A 19,900-nucleotide genomic window follows, 5' to 3' on the forward strand; every position below is an offset into this window, starting at 1 on the left:
GATCGCACCACCGCACTCCAGCCTGGGTGACAGAGTGAGACTCCGTCTCAAAAAAAAAAAAAGAGAGAGAAGAAAGCCTCAGTGTCTGTCTGCTGCAAACATGAACAGTCTTCCCAGTCCACTTCTAATCTATGAAGTCCTGATGTTTCTCCTCAGCTGTGGCATCAATGTGGGACCACGCCAGCCCACCAAGCTCCGGGGTGCTCTTGGCCCAGGGTTCACTATACAGTGGCTGCCGCCCTCCTTAGCAGCTCTTAGCCATAGGGAGGGGCAACCAGGGCTTGGCCCAGTAGAGACAGCCCTGAGATTGACCACAGGCCCAGCCAGGGGTGGGGACAGGGAGTGAGGGGCCTGTTGAGTGCTCCTTTTAAAGCAGGCTAGCAACACCTGCTCTCTGTCAATAAACAAAGGGCACAGTCTGGGGGAACAGCAGCAGGCTCATGGGCTTTGGCGCTCAGTGACATTCATGTGGAATGCGTCTTCTCTCTTGTTCCACACTCAGGTTGCAGGCCCAGGTGGACTTGGCCAAAGCTGTCACATATTTGCTCTTCCTGACACAGGCACCGAGGTTCTAGCCCTCCCAGGCCAGGTGCCCCACTGCACCCATGAGCCCAGGCTGCCAGCAGACTGGGCCTTCACAATCTCCCCCTCCAGGGGCCTGCAGGCTGGGTCTTCCAGCTTGCCCTTGGTTCAGTTTTCACAGTAATGAGGAATACTATTGTTCTTTTTATGTAACAAAATTCTACATAATAAAATCCCTACTAGGCGCCAGACCCTGCCCCTTGGTGCCATGTATATTACATCTCTCAGTCCCGACCATGACACTGCAGGGAGATCATTATTCCCACCTCCTGGATGTGAAACCTGAGGCTCAGAGAGGGCCAGTGCTTGCCCAGGGTCACACAGCTACCACGTGGAGGCAAGAGTGGGATCTGAAGTTGGGTCTATCCCAGCTCTTTCTTTCACCCCCAAATCCCCTAGATTTCCTGGTTAACTCACTGATCTGTTGTCCCCATGAGTCACTGAGACATTCCCTACCTAGCAGGGGACTCTGACAACCCTGTGTGAAAAATGATGGGGCAGTGATTGGGTGGAGCCAGATGGTGATGGAGGACACAGAAGGGCGACATGGTGATGGGCGCCTGAGCACACAGGGCATGCACACCACTAGCTACACTTACCACCTGCGAGGGCAAGAGAGCCCAGAGAGGGGTTCCGGAGCAGACAGAGGAAAGAAGAAGGAGTTATTGAGTCATGAGAAGCGCTGAGACAGCCTGGGGCCTGGACCAGACACAGTCTCACAGCCTGGGCGTTCACTGCTTGGCCTGGTCAGGGCTGGGGGGTTGGGAGGGGCTGCCCTGGGCATGGTATTTCAATGCAGCTGCATTCAGACTTGCGGGACAGGGGCAGAAAGGGCACATGATCTCTTAGCATGGACAAGGGGCACATATTTTTGTCTCATCTTAAACTCCCATGACCCAGCTGCTCTCACTGGCATACTTGGGGGTGGGGACTCAGGCAGATCGCAGGTGGATGAAACTAGGGCGGGGCCAAATCTAGAAGCCAAGCTGCCCAACCCCCGGGCCTTCAAAAAGAAGCCTGGCCACTGAGTGAGAGGTCTCAGGAAGGGACCAGGATCAACACAAGGTGGGTCCCTGAGAGAACATGTGACACCCCCACCTCTACCTCCCCAACTCACGTGGCCGTGCAGGTCCGTGTTGAGCAGCATCAGGGCACAGGTGAGCGTGTGGATCCCATCTGAGTCAGAGAGGTGGCACTCTCAGTGCGAGGATCCAACCTCTTCCCACCCCCTGTCTCCTGAAGGAACCCACCAGGAGGCCTTGGACACAGGGTGAGGCCAGCCACCTGCCAAACTCACCTCAGGGGCCAGGGCCTGCATGATGCTCCCGGTCTGTCCCCATTGCAGGGCCCAAGTCACTTGCCTGCCCCAGGAGTCTGACCACCCTGGACCCACTCTGGCCCGGACTCCTGCCTCCTGTGGCCAAATTCACCTTGAACCTCAGACCTAGGAATGGCTCTGAGCCCCCAGCCCTGCCCCTGCATTGACCTGTGTCTCTCCCAATGATGAGCCTCGTCCCCCAGTTCCTGAGATGTGGGCCCATCTATTGGGCAAGTCCTGTCCCTAAGAGGACCCCAACCTAGACCCCCACCACACCAGGACAGCCACCACACCAACAGTCAGCACCATGACAGGGACCACAGAGAAGGGAGAGCCACAGAGCTGAATCCCGAGGCTGGAGGGACTTCCAGGCAGTGGGGAGGAGAACAGGCAAGACTGCGCTTTGCTCAGCAGGCAGACCGTGTGCCACAGCTTATTCAATTAGCATTCATTGAGCACCTACTGCATGCCGGAGAGGACAAACCATCTGGGCCTGGCAACAGGACCAAAGTGCCAGGTGGACCAGGGTGGGAGGGGGCCAGGGCCTGGCTGAGTGGGTGGGGAGGGTTGGGCAGAGTGGGCAGGGGCCATACCTTCCGAAGTGCTGTCATCAGGGTTGCACTGGCAGTACCGGCGGGAGAAGTGTGTGAGGACTCGCTCACGCTCTTGTGTCTCCCCCATCAGTGGGAAGGCCTTCAAGAATGTTCTGGAAGGCAATTCAAAGCTGCTGAGGGCAGTCTGAGTCCTCACCCAGGGTAAGACCACCCCCCTACACACACCACACACCCACCCTAGGAGGCCAGGGCTCCAGTGCCCCATTCTCTGGGTCTGGACGCTCTCTCCAGCCCAGGAGGCCCTGGCCCCCAGGACGGACACCTTGGAGTGCTGAGACCAAGGGGCCTGGTAAACTTTAGAGTTTCAGTCCTCATCACCCTCCAGGGACCTTCTGGAAGTAGGCAGAGGACAGATGGTGAAGAACAAAGAAGAGCACCTCAGCACCTGCTCTTCTTCAGGGTGGATGCCCACTCCTTGCTCCTTCCCCTACAGCCAGGCCCTGTCCATGCCTGCCCTTCAGAATGCTCCTCCTCAGTCATACTCTCTCTTTCATGTGCCTCCAGCTGAGCCCAGGCCCAACCCTGATCCCCCCACTCCTCCCCCACCCCAAGACTGAGTTGCCACCAAGTCCTGATGGTTTGTTCTTCAACCTCCACCTTAATCATCCTCCTCTGCCACCACCCTTATCATGTGCCCAGGACAACGGGGCCACCCCTGCACCCACTACCTCCTCCCCGCAGACACCAAGTTGTCTTTCTAAATACCCACGCAGGCAGGACTTACTGCTGCTTAAAATCCATCACTGGGCCAGGTGCGGTGGCTCGCACCTATAATCCCAGCATTTTGGGAGGCTGAGGTGGGCAGATCACCCAAGGTCAGGAGTTCAAGACCAGCCTGGCCAACATGGTGAAACCCTGTCTCTACTAAAAATACAAAAATTAGCCAGGTATGCTGGCACATGCCTGTAATCCAAGCTACTCAGGAGGTTGAGGAAAGAGAATCACTTGAACCCAGGAGGCAGAGGTTGCGGTGAGCCAAGGTCACGCCATTGCACTCCAGCCTGGGCAACACAGTAAGATTCTATCTCAAAAAAAAAAAAAAAAAAAAAAAAAAAAACCTGTGACTCCTTGGCACCCTCAGAATAGCACCCAGGCTCCTCATGTCATGGCCACATTCGCTGCCTGGACTACTCTCCTGTGCCTCCAACCTCACACCCACCTGCTATCTTCACACCCTAGACAGAACAGGTATTTCACTCTTCAGCGCCTCAGAGCAGGCCAGGTCTCCAGGACACCCTTCCTTCCTCGGCTGGGCAGCTCTGAATCTCCCTCAAGGCCCAATTCAAAGGTCATTCCCTTGGGAAGGGAGATTGCAGGCTGAAGCCATTGGTGTCTCCATCAGTCTTGGGTTCAGGAGATGGTTTGTTCTTAACTTTGCTATAGTTGATTTCATTTTGGCCCAGAATGACTGCAATGCCCACTTTGTTTTACCCTCTCTCATGCCACCTCCTAAGGCACCCTGGGACCTGCAAGCCATGTCTTAGCCAGCCCTTACCCTCTGAGGCGCCTCAAGGCATCCAAAACTGCAGAGTACTCTCAAAATCCAATCCCAAGCAACCAACTGCTGCATAATAGCACTGCCCTGTCTGACAGCTCGCTGTCCTCCTCTCCCTATCTCTCTTGCTTCCTGTTCTCTTCTCCCATCTGTCCCCCAGCCTGACCCCTCCCTCTTCTCACATTCCTCCAGGACTTTCTCAAAACCTCCCCCATTCCAACCTTAGCCTGTTTTACCTATGAGCCATCCATCCCAGCTCCTACTCCCCAGCCCAAACTCCCCTTCCCTAGACACTCTGCCTCAAGCCCCAACCCAGTGCCATGACCACCAAACTCTCGGGCTGTCCCTATGGGCAGCCTCACCACTGCCCACCCTCCCCCACATCTTGGCACCACCAGCCCTTTTACTCTACCCTCTTATGCAACCTCTCACACCGACCTTTCCCCTCTGCCCAACCTCATGCTTGTTCTCTCCCACCTGACCCTCTTCAGAAGCCTACGCGCTTGCAGTGCCTGCACAATTGAGCCTCAGTATTGGGCTGGCATACAAGGCACTCAGTCCAGCACCTACACCTCTGATCATAAGCTGACCCCACCGAACAACTTCCCCAACCAATCTTCCTCATTCTACTGCAATCTTTACAATTCAGCTCAGGATACAGTAGCCTGCTAAACACCAACACTTCCACTGAAAACAATAAAAACCATGGATTTTCTTAAGCTATTGGAAAAATTGCTGAGGCAGCAAAAACCAAAAGGGCCAAGATTCTGGAGAGGAGAGAACTGCGGAAAGGTAGTTCGAGCTTCTGTGGCTGCTTTTTCCCTGGGGGAATTGCTGATTATGGGCACAGGCAAGAGGCAGGGCATTGGGTGGCTTCAAGAGGCTGGAGACTTCAGGGGCTATAAACACATGGCCACTTTTCCCTTTGAGATAGTTGCTGAATTTCAGAGATATAAAAGATACAGGCCAGGCGTGGTGGCTCATGCCTGTAATCCCAGCACTTCGAGAGGCCAAGGCGGGCGGATCACAAGGTCAGGAGATCGAGACCATCCTGGCTAACATGGTGAAACCCCGTCTCTAATAAAAATACAAAAAATTAGCCGGGCGTGGTGGCGGGCACCTGTAGTCCCATCTACTCTGGAGGCTGAGGCAGGAGAAAGGCGTGAACCCAGGAGGCGGAGCTTGCAATGAGTGGAGATCATGCCACTGCACTCCAGCCTGGGCAACAGAGCAAGACTCTGTCTCAAAAAAAATATATATAAAAGGCAGGAAGCAAAAAGGCTAAGCAGAAATCCTCTGAGAAGTAGAGGGATTTTTTTTTGTTGAAGAGGAGGAAGTATTGCTGCACTGAGAAGACAAAATTAGGCTTCTGAGCCAAGAAAGCCCAACTGAACACACAAGGCTCCCAGTAGAAAACTCTGAGGACCTCTACCCTATGATCAGAGCACACCCTGAGCCATAGCAAACTTCAGTGCGAGGATTAGGACTGCATCCCCACACGCCTTCTAACTGCCTAGCAAAGGACAACGTAAACCCTCTCTGGAGGAATATAGAATAATCTAGAACCACTACAATTCTATATAAAGTATACAGCATCCAATTTTTTTTAAGTTACTAAGCAATCAAAGAGACAGGATATATGATGGAAAATAAAGAGAAAAATGAGATAATAGAAATATATCCAGATGATTCAGGTGATAGACACTGGAGTTAGCAGCAAGGGTTTTACAACTAATATGTTCAAAAAAGAGAGGGAAAGGTGGAGAAAATAATGGAAAAGATGGATAATTCACCCAGATAATTAGAATCTATTTTTTAATTTTTTTAATAAAATAGAAATTCTAGAAATGGAAAATATAACATAAATTCAAAACTCAGTAAATGAGTTCAAAACCCATTTATGCCTATTGTGCCATTATCAGAACGCTAAGCGTGTGGGAGTTATTTATATCCTACTGCTTAAGGTCATCGCCAAGGTCTGATTTTGTAATTCAGAAAACTGCAACCTCAGGCATAAATGGGTTAATAACACATTAGAAACAGAAAAAGGGTAAGTGAAGTGAAGTGAAAACAGGTCAGCCGAAAATATCCCAACAGAAGCAAAGAAAAAAGAATGGAAATTACTTTTTTTGTATGTAGGTTTTTTTGTTTGTTTGTTTGTTTGTTTCTTTGAGATAGGGTCTCACTCTGTCACCCAGGTTGGAGTGCAGTAGTACAGTCATGGCTCACTACAGCCTCAACCTCCCCAGGCTCAGGTGATCCTCCCACCTAAACCTTCTGAGGAGCCGGGACAACAGGCCTGCACCACCATGCCTGGTTAATTTTTCTACTTTTTGTAGAGACTTGGCCTCCCTATGTTGTCCAGGCTGGTCTGGAACTCCAGGCCTCAGGTAATCTTCTGGCCTCGGCCTCCCAAAGTGCTAGGATTACAGGTATGAGCCACCAGGCCCAGCCAGAAATTAAATTTTTTTAAAGTGTAAGAGACACGTGGAACACAGTCAAAAGGTCTAACGTGCATGAATCACCCCAACCCTTAGCTCCAAGATGCTTCCATCTCTCCTAGGGCCTGGTCAGTATCTGCCCAGTTGGCCCCTGCCACCAGAGCCTACTAGATACTACAGGGCTGCAACCATCCATTCTACCCTCCGGCTCCTAGGAACCTGCAATTGGCCCTCCTGAGGTCTACTCCCTAGGTCCAAAACCAATAGAGTTGAGATCAAATCCCATTTTACCATCTCCTCCCTCGATGACTGTGAGGAAGTCTCTTTACCCCTCTGGCCCATAGTTTCTTCATGTGAAAAACATGAATGATAGTGCCTACCTTACCAGGGTATGGAGGATGCAGTAAGCAAGGTGAGTAAAGACCTAGAGGATCTGGCAGGCAGGAAGTGCTCAATACAGGCAAGTCCTGAGCCTCCCTTCCTCTCCTAGAGTCACAACTACATTTCCACCCTCACATCCTAACAGCTACTACGAAGCGGGCACTCGCTGAACTACTGGGCCGCTGCTGCTCCTGTGGCCGCTTCCCCACAGCCTCACCAGGGAGTCAAAAGACTTGCCCAAGGTTGTACAGCAAGTTTATGGTAGAGCTGGCATAAGCATCCAGATGTGCAGCCTGAACCACTTGTGGGCACTGCCCGTCCCAGCCCCACTGACCTGAGTGCTCGGTCCAGAGTCAAGCCCGAGAAGTCGAAGAAACTGAGGTACTCCCCGGCCACCAGTCTGCTAAACTCGTTGCTGCCAGGAGAGTATGGGATGTCTGTTAGAAGCAGGGTCCAGTGCAAGGATGACAGAATCATAGGCATTACTTGGGGAGTGGGGCCCAGGGTACCCGGACCCACCCACCCCCAAGACCTGCTCAACCCCTAGGCTACTGGCCAGTTGGGCCATAACATTCAACCTTGGTCTGCGGGTGTCGGGAAGTCTTCCTGGGGGAGGTGATGTCTCAGTCAACACAAGGAATTACAAGCTAACCAGGCGAAGGGAGTAGGGGTGGGATGATGCAGTGTCCCCAGGGAGGAAACTGTATGGCATGTCCAAGAAGCTACTAGCAGGGCCATGTGGCCAGAACCTAAAGAACAGGAATGGGGCAGCAAGTGATGAGGCCAGGACCAGGGGAAGGACCAGGACTTGATTCAGAAGGGTTAAAGCAGGGATGGGCAGTCTGTATTTTGGAATGCGCTACTTGCTAAGTGGAGACCGATAGGAGGACTGCCGTAGTTGTCCAGATAGAGATAGAAGGGATGGGGAGAAGAGAGATTTAGGGGGCAGAACCCACAAGACACGAAGATGGAATGGACATGGGGCATGAACCAAGAAGGTGGTCCCCTGTGGGAGATGTCAGACTTCAGGACCAGGCATCCGTGTGAGAGTCATCAATCCACAGCTGGTCAGTAATAGCTCAGGGTGGGGCTGAGCCCATGCAACAGGAGAGGGCACAGACAGGCTGGCTGGCCCAGAGCCCCAAATCGGGTTGGGAACCCAGGAGCGAGCCAGCAAGAAGGCTGAGAAACAGCAGCCAGAGGTGGGGTGTGTTGTCCTGCAGGCCAACCAAGACAGTATTTCAAGAAGACTGGCATGAGGAATTCTTGTCAAAAACTAGAACAAATTTCCACCTGATTCTAATTAAGCCTAGAGCTTACTGCCCATTTGCAGGACCCATGGGAAATAGAGAAACATGTTAAATAACAGCATGAGGATACCACATCTGAACTGTGGAACATTCTTTAGGACAAGTGGCTTGGTTTCTTCAACAAATACACAGCATTTAAGAAGGGAGGAGCACTGCTGAACTGCTGAACTGTTGTTGATTCAAAGAGACTTAACAGACCAATTAGCCAAGTGCGATGTGTGGACCCTGTTTGAATCTTGATTTCAATAAACCAACATTTTTGAGACAATCAGAGAAAATTAAACACAGTCTGAATGTTGGAGAGATTAAGAATTTTTTGTTCATTTTGTTAGAAATTATAATAGAATCATGATTATGTAAAAAAAGATCCTTATCAGTTGGAGATACATAGTAAAGTATTTATAAATCAAATGATAGAGTGTCTGAAATATGCATTACAATCTTCCAGCACATGAGAAAAAAGCTGTGGGTCATAGGTGAAATGAGAATGAAGAAATAGTAACTTTGAAACCCAGTAATGGGCATATAGAGGTTTGATTTTTTTTCTCTGCTTTCGTGTTTGTTGAAATTTTCACAATAAAAAGTTTAATTAAAGAAAAAGAAAGAAATGACCAGTCTCATGGAAGCTGCTGAAGGGGCTAAGGTGAGGCTTGGGGAGCAGCCACCAGATTCAAAAACACAAGGCCACCAGTGATGTTGGCACAAGAGGTTTCTGAAGTCAGTGTTGGGGGGAGGAAACCAGTGTGGAGGGGCTGAGTGTGGAGAAAGAAAGGGGATAGAGGCCACCCCGGGCAGAAAACCCAAGAATTTTGGCTAGAGGAGGAAGTGGGGCTGAGAAACAATTTTTGTTTTTCAGATGGGAGAGACTTGAGCACAATTAGCTGCTGGAGGGAGTGGTTGAAAAGATGGGAGAGGGCAGGGGCAGGCCACCAAGAAGGCTCCTGAAAGGATGGCATTAGGTTTGGGGGTCCAGTCCAGCAGAAGAGGTGAGGGCATCTGAATTGTGATTTCTGGGCTGGCGCGATTGTCAGGGACCCGGTGCAGGAGCAGCGTGGAGGCTGCGGAGGGTGGAGAGAGAAGTGGAGGGAGAGAGAAGAGGAGGGAGAGGAGGATCCAGGACCTGAGCCGCCCTCAGGGTGTCCTGAGGCCTAAAGCCTGCATGTCACCTCCCACTCATGGGCAAGGGTCTGGACTGTCTCCCAGCCCTGTGAGCAGTGCTGCAGGGCTAGGCCTGCTCCTGCACAGCTCAGAGCCTTAATGCGGATGCTGGGAAGCACTCCAGATAAAAGGGCCAGAGGCAGGCGGCGGGTGAACACACCGGTGGTCAGAGGTGCGCAGGATGTGCCGGCAGACTTCCTCTGTCCTGCAATCCTGCCTGTCCCCTGGTCCCCCTTGGGGCTCTCATCTAGCCAGTTCCCTTTGCACCCGGTCTGAAGGCCAGGGTGTGGGCTTTGGGGGCTTCAGCCCCTTCAGCTGGTCCCAATAGACAGTAGTGCTTAATGAAGGCCAGGAGCCCTTTCCTGAGCTCTGGGTCCCAGAGGTGTCCCCCAAGGCCCAGGTTCTCCTCTCTCCCTGGCCCCATTAACTGGGCCCAGATGCTGCCAGCTTCCCTGTCCTCATATTCATGGTGGCCCCATAACCACATCCCACATCCCTCACCCCCAGCCCTGAGGGGCCACCCGCCACCACCCCTCCCCAAGAGCATCAGCCTCGCCCAAGCAGCCCAGAAAGGAAACAGATTTAGGGCGAGGCCAGGAATGAGGACAGTGGCGGGAGGAGGTGTCCTCGGGGAACTGTTGGGAGCCACCCCCCAGCACAAGGCACCCCTAAAGAAGGTCACCCACAAACCCTTGAGGCTGAGGAAGACACGAGGTTTGCCCGGGGTTGGGGGCGGGGGAGACCACACTCACTTCTTGCCCAGCTGCCGGGCCACATCGCAGCGCTGGAAGCCCTCAAGGTGGTAGAGGCGGCGTGCCAGCCGACGAGCAGCTTCACTGACCCCCTGGCACCCGTTGGCCAGTGGGTCTGCGCTACCAGGCTCCAACCTCTCCGAGCTGCTGAGTTCAGAGTCTGAGTCTGACAGGCCATCCTTCAGGCTGGGGTCACTGCAGATGGAAGGTGGGTGGAGGAGTAGGGTCAGAGGTCCAGGGTCAAAGGCCCTGGAGGAGGCTGGGAGGTTTCCCCAGGCCACTGCAAACCATGTAGGGGCCAGAATAGGGAAAGAAGCTCCACCGCAGCAGGAGGGAATGAAATCAGACTTTCAGAAGAGCCTCTCAAGTGAACCACAGCATAGTTCCCTGACTCCCCACTTCTACCGGGGCCGAGAAGGCCTGGAAGAGCAGAATGAAACCTCAGGATGCAGGGTGGGAAGTCTGGATGCAGAGGGTGGACCAGGTGACCTTGAAGAGGGCGTGCTGACTCTGGATACTGAGTCACTCTAATCTGCTTTGCCCACCCTGGGTCTCAGTCTCCCTATCTGCTCAGTGGTTCTCCCAGCTCCCAGCCTGGGCCCTGCCTCACCTGGTTGAGTTCAGCAACTTGTCTGTGTCCTCCTCATCATCATCCTCATCCCCCCCTGGGCCCTGGGGGCCATCTTCATGGAATCCATTGGGCATGGCCATGAGAGACAGGCGGCTTAGGACGTTCTCAGAGCGACTGCTGGAGATAGAGCACCGCAGGGGGCTGCCCAGCTCCCCATCACCACCAGCTGCCCCCATGTCCCCCTCAAACCCCATGTCCCCAATGCCCAGCCCAGCCCCTGGCTCAGGGCTGTCACGAGCCCGCTGCTGGATGAGGGGTGTGAGGGGGGCCTCGAAGCTGACGCAGCTGTCACTCTCATCTGTGAGGCTCAGCCCATCTAGGGAGTCAAGGCTGCTGTACTGGGTGCCCCGCAGCAGCTCTGACTCCAGAATCTTCTCAAACGTGGCACTGAAGCCATCCCGCACATCTGGCTCCCCGGGACCATCCAACCTGTGGGATGCAAGGAGCCAGTCACCATCCTGCCAAGGTATCCCCAGTACAGGTGCTGGTAACTGTACTCATCTGTGCCTGGGAGCCCCCTAGGGGCACACCACCCCCCATCCTATTCACTTATCCCTTCAGCCAATACTGACTGAGCACAGGTGCCAGACACCGGGCTGGGTACTGGGAATACTGCAGGGAAAAGTGCAGACCTGGGGCTGGGGCCATAGTGGGCATCAGATATGTGTCTAAATGAATGAATGTAAGGCCTCATCCCCCAGCCCAGCATAGAGGGCTGCTTCCTCCAGGCTCCCAAAGCAATGTGAACATTTTCCTATCACAACCAGTGTCACACCGGGTCATAATTTTGCTCTTCCCACAACCTGGGAGGTTCTTAGGTCAACCAAACACATCCAGCTGTCAGGTCTGGCCTCATTGCCACCTCCTGAGAGAGAGCAGGGGAGGCAGGCCCACAGCACACTGGCCTCCTGCTCCGGATCTGTTTATTTACTCCTCAGACCTTCCCGGCATGTAAGATTCTGTCTTTTCTCCTGTTTACTGTATGTTCCCCAGCTCCAGAACAAAAGCTTTGCAAAGCCAGGGAGCATCCCCACACATAGTAGGTGCTCGGAACATCTAGCTGAACGATGTACTAGGTGAATGAACATGTGCTTTTCAGCCCCATGGCCCCACCCACGCTTCCCAAGCCCTTGCAGGACCCTGTGCTGTCCCCCAAAAGAGGCCTTTGCACTGGCTGTTCCCTCTGCCCAAAGTGTTGTTCCCCAGCTAAAACCCTCCTTCCACATCCCTTTCTCAGTGAGGACTGCCCAGACCTCCCAATCTAAACCATAACCTGCCTCCAAACACCCCAGCCCCTTTTTTCCTACTTTTTCTTCCCCAAAGCACTTATCTCCTTTCAACATACTATATAAGTATTCATTGTTTTAATATTTATCGTCGGTCTCCCCACTAGACTACAAGCTCCATGAGAGCTTTTTGTTTTGTTCATCTCCAGCACCTGGAAAGCAGCATCGCACATACATGAACTGAGGAGGCTGGGAAGATTCTTATCTACCAGAGACATGAGCAGGTACACAGGGAAGGAAAGAGAGAGAGACTAAGAGAGTAAGACCATGAGAGGGGGACAAGAAAGAGACAGAGGAAAGGGATACGAGAGGACAACAGAGACAGAATGTGAGAGAGATAAAGAAAGAGCTAGACAGACAAGGATAGAGATGGAAGATACAGCCGGCAACAGGAAGAGACACAAGGAAAAAACACAGCAGGCTGAGCCCGGCCCATTTCAGATCAACTGAGGCCCATGATGGGCAAAGAAGCACACCCCTCCCTCTGCATCAGCCTCCCCTGAGGCTCTGGTCATGCCCTACTTTCCCCCAGCCCCTGCTGTGTAGCAGAGACTGAGCTGTATTTGGAGGACTGGGAAGTGCCCCTGCCCCTCAAACATCTCCTTGGCCCCCCAGTGCCTAAGATTCTGTCCCAGTATGCTTCCTGGAGAAGGCACTCCCACTCCAGCCCCAACAGGAGCTGAGACTGCAGCCTCATTAGGCTCTCTCCTGCCAAGGAACAAAGTGGGGAGGGGGACAGAAATCTAAAAGGTGCAGAATGCCTGGCAGGGGCTGGGGTAGAAGTTTCCTCTACTGACCTCTGGAAGGAAAGGAGGGGAAAGAAGGTCCATTGCCCTGGCCACCAGGGCAAATACCCAAAGTCAGCCCAGTAAAGACACCTCTGCCAGGCCTGTGCTGGGCACTAGAGACATCCAAACAAGACAGAGCCCTGCCTGCGGGGAGCTCTCAGCCCAGGGTCAGAGCCACCAATGGACCCCCCATCTCCCACCTCCTCATGCAACTGAGCAAGCCTGAGGAGTGGCCCTGATGGGAGCTTGAAGACCATCAGTCCAATCTCCAAGCCTCCAGCTGCCCCCAGCCTCGCCATCCCAAGTAAAGATGCCACCTCAATACGGTGTGCTCTAAGAAGCCCCAGTCCCCTGCCCCCGCCCTGCTGCCAGCTATGGGGCTGCCCTAGACCCTGCCTGGATGGAAACACGCTTATGGCCATGGCACACCCAGTGACACAGACACCCAACCCCACATACTCACACTCCTGCCCACGAAGACCTAGAGACACTTATCCCTACATAACACGTACATGCGCCCAAATGTGCAGCCACAAATGTCCAGGCCAGGGGCACCAACACTCCCCGCCCACAGCCACCATCCGCATGCATACCAACATGTTCACACATCCCTGTGCACACACCACATGCAGGGCAAGCACACACTCATGCCCCCACGCACACTCACACACTACCCATACACTGCCCGTTCAGGCAAGAGCCTGCAGCTATGCACACTAAGACTTCTAGATGCCTTATTTTCTCAGCCCACCCTGGTGCCTTCTAGACATTTCTCTGTCCCTTCCCTGCTCTTCGTGTCCAACATACCCCCAAAACTCCAGGTGTCTCCACCATCTGCTGAGGACAATAGAAATTGGGCTGTAACTCCAACAAGCAGGACTGAAGTGAGATCCCTGGTAGAACTTCCTGACAATTACTGCAGGGGAGAGTAGCTGAGAGGGATTAAAGCCCAAAGCCTGCTTTCCCGGAGTCAGCTGAAGGATTTTGGAGAGTCTCACTTCCAGGAAGCAGAGGGATGAACCAGATTAATTTTCACATTGGGCATTTTAAATGGACTTGGAATTCAAATGCCCAGCCTGGGATGGAGGGAGGGCAGCACTCCCCATCCCCCGCAACCCACATAGAAGCAGCTCACGACGGCATAACCTTCAGCCCCCCAATCTGCTGGCCTTTGAATTCTCCATCAAAGTCAGTCTGTGGTTCTGACAAACCACAGACTGACAGCAGCTCTGTCCTTTCAAAACACCCAGAATCTGGGCAAAAGAGGGATATGAAATCCCCATTTTATGTATGAGAAAAACAAGAACCAGGGAAACTAAGTGGCTAGGCCCAGGCCACACAAAAACAGAGCAGCCAAATGTGGTGAGCTCCCATAGCAAGGCATCCACTCACCCCAGCTGAGGGTCCTCAGCATCTGGGCAGAGGCTCCTAGAAGCATCATCTCCCTCTGCCAGCACGCCAGCCCTCCAGGGCCTGGACCCTGTTGAATCTTCCAGAATGTTCAAGTCTGGCCCCAGGGCTAGGCCATTGGTGAGAGAGAGGCCAAGGCTGAGGTCACGGAAGGCCATGTCTGGGTCCTTCGTGGGTTCCTCAGTGTCCGCTGGGGTGCCCCTTCGCTCGTGCCCTGGGCTGCAGAGGCTGCTGTTCAGGCCCTCACTGGCCATTCCATTCCGGACCCCCGGCTCCTCCTCAGGCTCCAGGCTGGGGTCATGGGTGGCATCGCCTTCCTCAGGCACTGCAGATAAGAGTTTATCCTCCTCCATGGCAGCCACCACTTCTGCCTGTCCTGGCTGCTCCTGGGACTCCTCTAGACCTGGCAGTGGGTGGAGAGAGGAAGAACCAGTCAGACAGGGCTGGGGCTGGGGGGCGCCTGAAGTCCAGCAGGACCAGTGGCAGAGCAGCCTGCCCGAAAGTGGGAGATGGCCGAGACGATCTCCTCGGGGCCCTTCTGGCTGGAGTGTGGGTTTGGGCCATGGTGCCCTCACTGCCTTGTCCAAGAAGCCACCTCACCTCACCCTTGACCCTGGCCAGCCCACTGTGCCCCAGTCCCGGCCCTTCCTATTACCTCTTGTGTCTCTGCTGTGCCCACCAGAGTTCACCAAAGCCCTCTGAGGAAGATCCAAGTGGGGAGGAAGTGGAGAAGGGTCCAGCAGAGCCCCCTCCCATTCCTGTTGGTGAGTGATGGTGACAAACCACAGACTGACAGCAGCCGGTCCCCTAGCTTCTTCCCACGTTCTTGCCCTGGCTCCAGGAGCCAGAGATGAGAGAACCTTACCTTTGTGGTTAATGGAGGGAACTGGGCTGGGAGGCTGTCTTCAAGGAGGAGTTCAGAGAGGAGACAAGGAAGTCAACAGACGCAGCCTAATTGGAGCAGGGCCCACCCCAGAAGCCAAAGTGAAGCCTGGAGACAGCCAGGGATAGCCCAGCGTGGGGCGCTGTCCAGGGTGCTGGGCGGGTGGCGCCACCCGGGAGCCTCTCAGAGCCCAGGCTGCCTCCACCACACACACAGCCCAGAGCCCCAGTTGTCTGGGAGGAAGGGGGAGGCCTGGGGTTCCCCTCCACTCCCGGGCCCCCATCAGAGCTCGCCCACCTGCAAGGAGGACTCATGAGGAGGCTTCCAAGGGGCACTCTGGGGAGAGCACTAGAAGGAGAGTCAGGCCCTGCTCTGCCCAACTCCCTGCATGCCCTCGTGTGAGTCCAGGTCAGGCCTCCTCACTGGCCTGCGCAGGCCAGCCCCACTCCCCTCTGGGTCTGTTTCTCGTCTGTAAAATGAGGAGACCTATTTACCCGTCATCTTCACCTCCACTGTTTCAAACGGGTTGAGACCAGCCCACATTTCCCAGAGGCTTCCTGCCCAACCTAATCCCAGATGGAGAGGGCAGATGTAATGTGTAACAGGCTGTGTTCTGGCTCTCTCCTCTTCCCCTCTCTGCCCCTGGGCCCACTTAGGCTAGGCTAAACCCCTCCCCAAGTGTCCTCTGCCAGTGGGGACACAGATCAGCCCCTCCAAATGCCCTGGAGAGAAGCAGGAATCTGGGCCATTTCTCCCAGTTCTGGTTGGGCCACTTCCTTCCTCCCCTTGTTGGGCCTTGGCTACCACTCTGCTCTGGAGAGGGATGCTAGGGGTTCAGGAGAGGCTGCAGGAGAGGGACTGGCCGGCCTTCTGGGCTGCAGCAAAATGAGCTGCAGGGGCAACAACAGGGATATAAGTGAGCTCAAACTTCCTATACTTGCCTGGTCATAAACACCACCTGAGGGACTTGGTACAATGCAGATTACCAGGCCCTACCCCAGACCTCCAGAACCAGAAGCTACAGGGAAGGGGTATGGTCCCCTGTGATTCTTATAACAAGGCAAGTGTGGGAACACTGAGGTAGGCTCCAAAAGAAAAGTCCCACTTAAAGAACAAGAGCCTGGGGAGGGAGGTGGGTCCACTTCTCAGGAATTCTGGGCCCCTGTGGGAAGCTCAGCCACCACAGTCCAGTTAAGATTATTTAACCTGGGTTCTCAAATATAGAGTGGAAAAGAGGAGGGCAGAACAGACAGACCTAGGACCCCTGCCCATTTACACTGACCCTCACCTCCTAGAATTTTGATGACTGCATAAGGGAGATTTTTACTTTTAAAAAAAAAAAGAAAAAAAAAACAAAAAACAAAAACCCACAGACTTTTAAACATCTGAAGAGCCAGGCTCTAAAATATCTGGGCCCTGATCCTAGGACATCGGGGACCTCTAGAGGTTGAGCACTGAGTAAGGAATTCTTTCTGGTCTGCCCCAAATCCCTGCTGCTGTAGTTGCTATTTCAATCTGTTCCCTCCGGTTGTATACTCAGAGGAGGAAAAACAAGAAGTCACCTTCTCAACTGAGACTCAACTGAGGGTGGGGGGAGGCGGGACATTTAGAAAGGAAAAAGAAGTGGAGGCTTTTGGCCTGCTGCCTGAGTTCCAGTCCTCTGACCTGCTTTCTAGCCCAGGGGCCTGGATGAGCATTGGCTCTGGGGCACAGGGTTTCAACCCGACTTCACCAGGATGACTCAAGCTCCCCCACACATACCTAGAGGCTGAGCCCACCACCTTGAGTCAGGGCTCTGCCTAAGCCTCCATGAAACCTGAGGTTTAAGAGTATCAGCAGCTTCACTTGATGCTTAGCCTACACCAGCACCAAAGCTAGAATTGTGGACAGATTGAGGACCTCTTGGGAGACCCCCTCCACCCCACCCCCAACTTCCAGCAGCTGCCTCAGGCTAGCTCCAGCCCTACCTGCCCTGCTATGTCCTCCTTTAGCAGGGAGCAGGATGGAGGTCCTGCCAACACCAGGCACTGGGCCATGTCCTTTGTTTCTGGAGGTGGGCAGACAAGGGGCAGCATTGAGTTCTACTCTGGGCGGGGGGCCCAGAGTCCCTGCCTGGACTGCAGACCAGCTGAGCCCAGAAGTAGCTGAGCCAGAACCCCCTCTCTTGCTGAGTCCAAGGGAGGGCAGCATAGAGGGGAGGTTTTAGAGCAGAGGTGTAAGACTATGACCCATGTGCTCACTTTGAACCACTGTGTGTCCTGGGATTCAACATTGCTCCCTCTTGCCTTTGTGAGCCAATCTACAGAGTGGGAGTATCACCTCTGTTCTCCCCCAGGGCCAGTGGGAAACTTAATGTCATGAACGCTGAGAGAGCTAAGGTCCAAGGAAGGGCAAACTCACTACAAGGTTAAGGATGAAAGGCAGCTGTGCTCCACTCTTTCTACCACCGTATTTGACAAACGAGGAAGGCTGAGGCACAGAACCCAGAAAGGCTTTGCCTGAGGTCCCACAGCGTAGCTGTCTCTAGAACCCAGGAGTAGCCTCCCTCTGCAGCTAAATGGGCTGAAGACGCAGAATGAGCCCCCAGTTTCCCAGGACCCCCGCCAAACCCTCCCAGGAGATCAAGGGCCCAAACCCTCAACCAAGAGAGTTGGCCCAAAGCAGTGGCCCTTCCCACCTCCAGTCCTGCTGGCAAGAGCAGGGGAGCGGGCGCAGCTGGGCCACTGGGCAAACATCCCAAGGAGACGCCTGCAAATGACAGGCTGACATTGGCCAAGATCCCCTGTAGCCTCTCTTGGCCTGATCCAAGTCCCTCTCCAGGCAGGGGCTCCCACTAGCCTCAGCCCTTGGAATGACCTTGGGCTCGGCAGCCTCTTTTTAGCACCAGCTGAGGTGGGTCCTGTAATGATACTGGAACCCTGGCTCAGCCAACTGCCAGGGTTGAGTGCACTTCCTGGGTCTCAGCTCTCCTGAACAACTCTGTCCCCCTCCCCACTCTCCCTGTGGCAGCTGGAGGGAGTTGCAAAAACACACACCTCCCTCCCTCCCTCCTCATAGTCCTCTAACCATCCCTCTTAGATTAGAATCCAGTCTCCCCAGCATGGCCTGAAAAGGTCCTGCAGGAGCTGGTTCTGCTGCCCTCTATCCCATGCCCCCATGCTCTCCCACATCAGCCACAATGGCCTTCTTTCCGCTCCCTGAGTTCACTCCCACCTCAGGGCCTTTGCACCAGCTATACCCTTGGCCTAGAATGCTCTTTCCCTAGATCTTTACAAGAGCCTCTTCTGCCACTCAGGTCTCAACTCCAACACTGCCTCCTGAGAGAGGCCCTCTCTGACCCCTGGCATTCCATCACACTCCTCCGTGGAGCATCATAGCACTCAGTAGAACTGAAGCTCCCTTTTCTATGTGCTTACTGATTCCCTGCCCATCTCTGTACCAGGATGTAAGTTCAGTGAGGGTGGGGACTATGTCATGTTCACAGCTGTCTCCTCAGAGTCCAATGCACAGAGTAGGCACTTTAAAAATATTTGTTAGATAAATAACAAGGATTATCATCATGCCTATTTGTGGCAGAGGCTAAGAGAGGTTGAGGAACTGCTCAGAGTCACAAAGCTGGAAAGCAGCAAGGCTGAGATTCTGATGGAATGCTAGACTGTCAAAGAAATAATCTTACAGACCCTTTTTATGGTGGGATCCAAGCCAGGGACTGTGGGAAACCCAAGGACAGGGCTGGAGGTGGGGGCCCACCAGGGAGGGCTCCAGGGGCCAGCATGCTCTGTAAGACACAGTGGCAAGTGCATGGGTGCAGGACCTGAAAGCAGACATACAATGCAGGCATGGGGTTGGCACATGCACACATGCCCAGACACACACGCACGTGCACACACATGCACACACGCGCGTGCACACACATGCACACACGCGCGTGCACACACATGCACACACGTGCGTGCACACACATGCACACATACGCACATACATGCACACACTCACGTGCACGCACACACACATGCACACACGCAGACACACATGCACACATGTGCGCGCACACATGCACACACAAAGACACACATGCACACAGACACACACACGCACACACACACAGAGGGAACTGGGCAGCCGCTAATGAGGCAATCCCCCTGATTTGCCTGGAAAGGTGGACAAGGCACTGGCAGGCCTAGGGGCAAGGTTAAGGGCAGTAAGATCTACATCATCGGGCATCCAGGGTCAAAACCATCCTGAGTATGCAGAAGGGACTGGGATCAGAGAAAATTGTTCTGGAATGTCAGTGTGGTGGCAAGGCTGAGACCACAGCTGACCCAGGGAAGCAAATCTAGGAGCACCAGGACCCTCATTTTGCTTCCAGTGGGCTAGGAGAAGTTGGGCACAAAAAAACCCTCTCTGGCCTCATGTCCCCACGTGCACCATCGATCCCCAACCAGTTCCAAGTCCTGGACCTCTTTGTACACTTGATGGAGGATCCTGCCCCAGAAATCTCACAAATGTGTGCAACATTTAGAGTATATCTGGAAAGGCTCAAAGCCCCCTATCCATCCTTAATTCCATACCCTAAACTGGACGATCTCCAAGGACCTGCCATCTGACATTGGATACTTGGAGAGAGTTCCATGAGGGCTATTTGGCAAAGAAATCTTTCTTGGACCTATTCTCTGCCCCCTGGAAACCCACCCTGAACACCCCCATTGCTCACTACTCTTCCCCAAAATCCCTACCCAAAATTCCCTAGACCACCCAGATTTTAGCACATGAGCTAGCATCTTCAGACACACAAACACATGTGAACACACATGAACATACATGACACACACAGACACTTAAAAGAGATGA

General features: G+C 53.7%; 1 protein-coding gene across 4 annotated transcripts in view; it reads right to left on the reverse strand.

Moving 5' to 3' along the window:
* PSD2 (pleckstrin and Sec7 domain containing 2) overlaps positions 1 to 19,900 on the reverse strand; it is a 55,207-nt gene that overhangs the window by 20,122 nt on the left and 15,185 nt on the right. For all 4 annotated transcript variants that reach the window (XM_073010641.1, XM_038009490.2, XM_073010642.1 and 1 more), the window contains exons 3-8: positions 14,149 to 14,569; positions 10,662 to 11,111; positions 10,052 to 10,246; positions 7,166 to 7,246; positions 2,494 to 2,606; positions 1,700 to 1,758 (exon numbers count right to left, since the gene is read on the reverse strand). In XM_073010641.1, coding sequence (XP_072866742.1) covers positions 1,700 to 1,758; positions 2,494 to 2,606; positions 7,166 to 7,246; positions 10,052 to 10,246; positions 10,662 to 11,111; positions 14,149 to 14,519 — 1,269 coding nt within the window. In that variant the 5' untranslated portion in view covers positions 14,520 to 14,569. The remainder of the gene's footprint in view (positions 1 to 1,699; positions 1,759 to 2,493; positions 2,607 to 7,165; positions 7,247 to 10,051; positions 10,247 to 10,661; positions 11,112 to 14,148; positions 14,570 to 19,900) is intronic.

Source organism: Chlorocebus sabaeus, chromosome 23 (genome assembly GCF_047675955.1).
Source record: "Chlorocebus sabaeus isolate Y175 chromosome 23, mChlSab1.0.hap1, whole genome shotgun sequence".
In the NCBI taxonomy this organism is placed as follows: domain Eukaryota; kingdom Metazoa; phylum Chordata; class Mammalia; order Primates; family Cercopithecidae; genus Chlorocebus; species Chlorocebus sabaeus.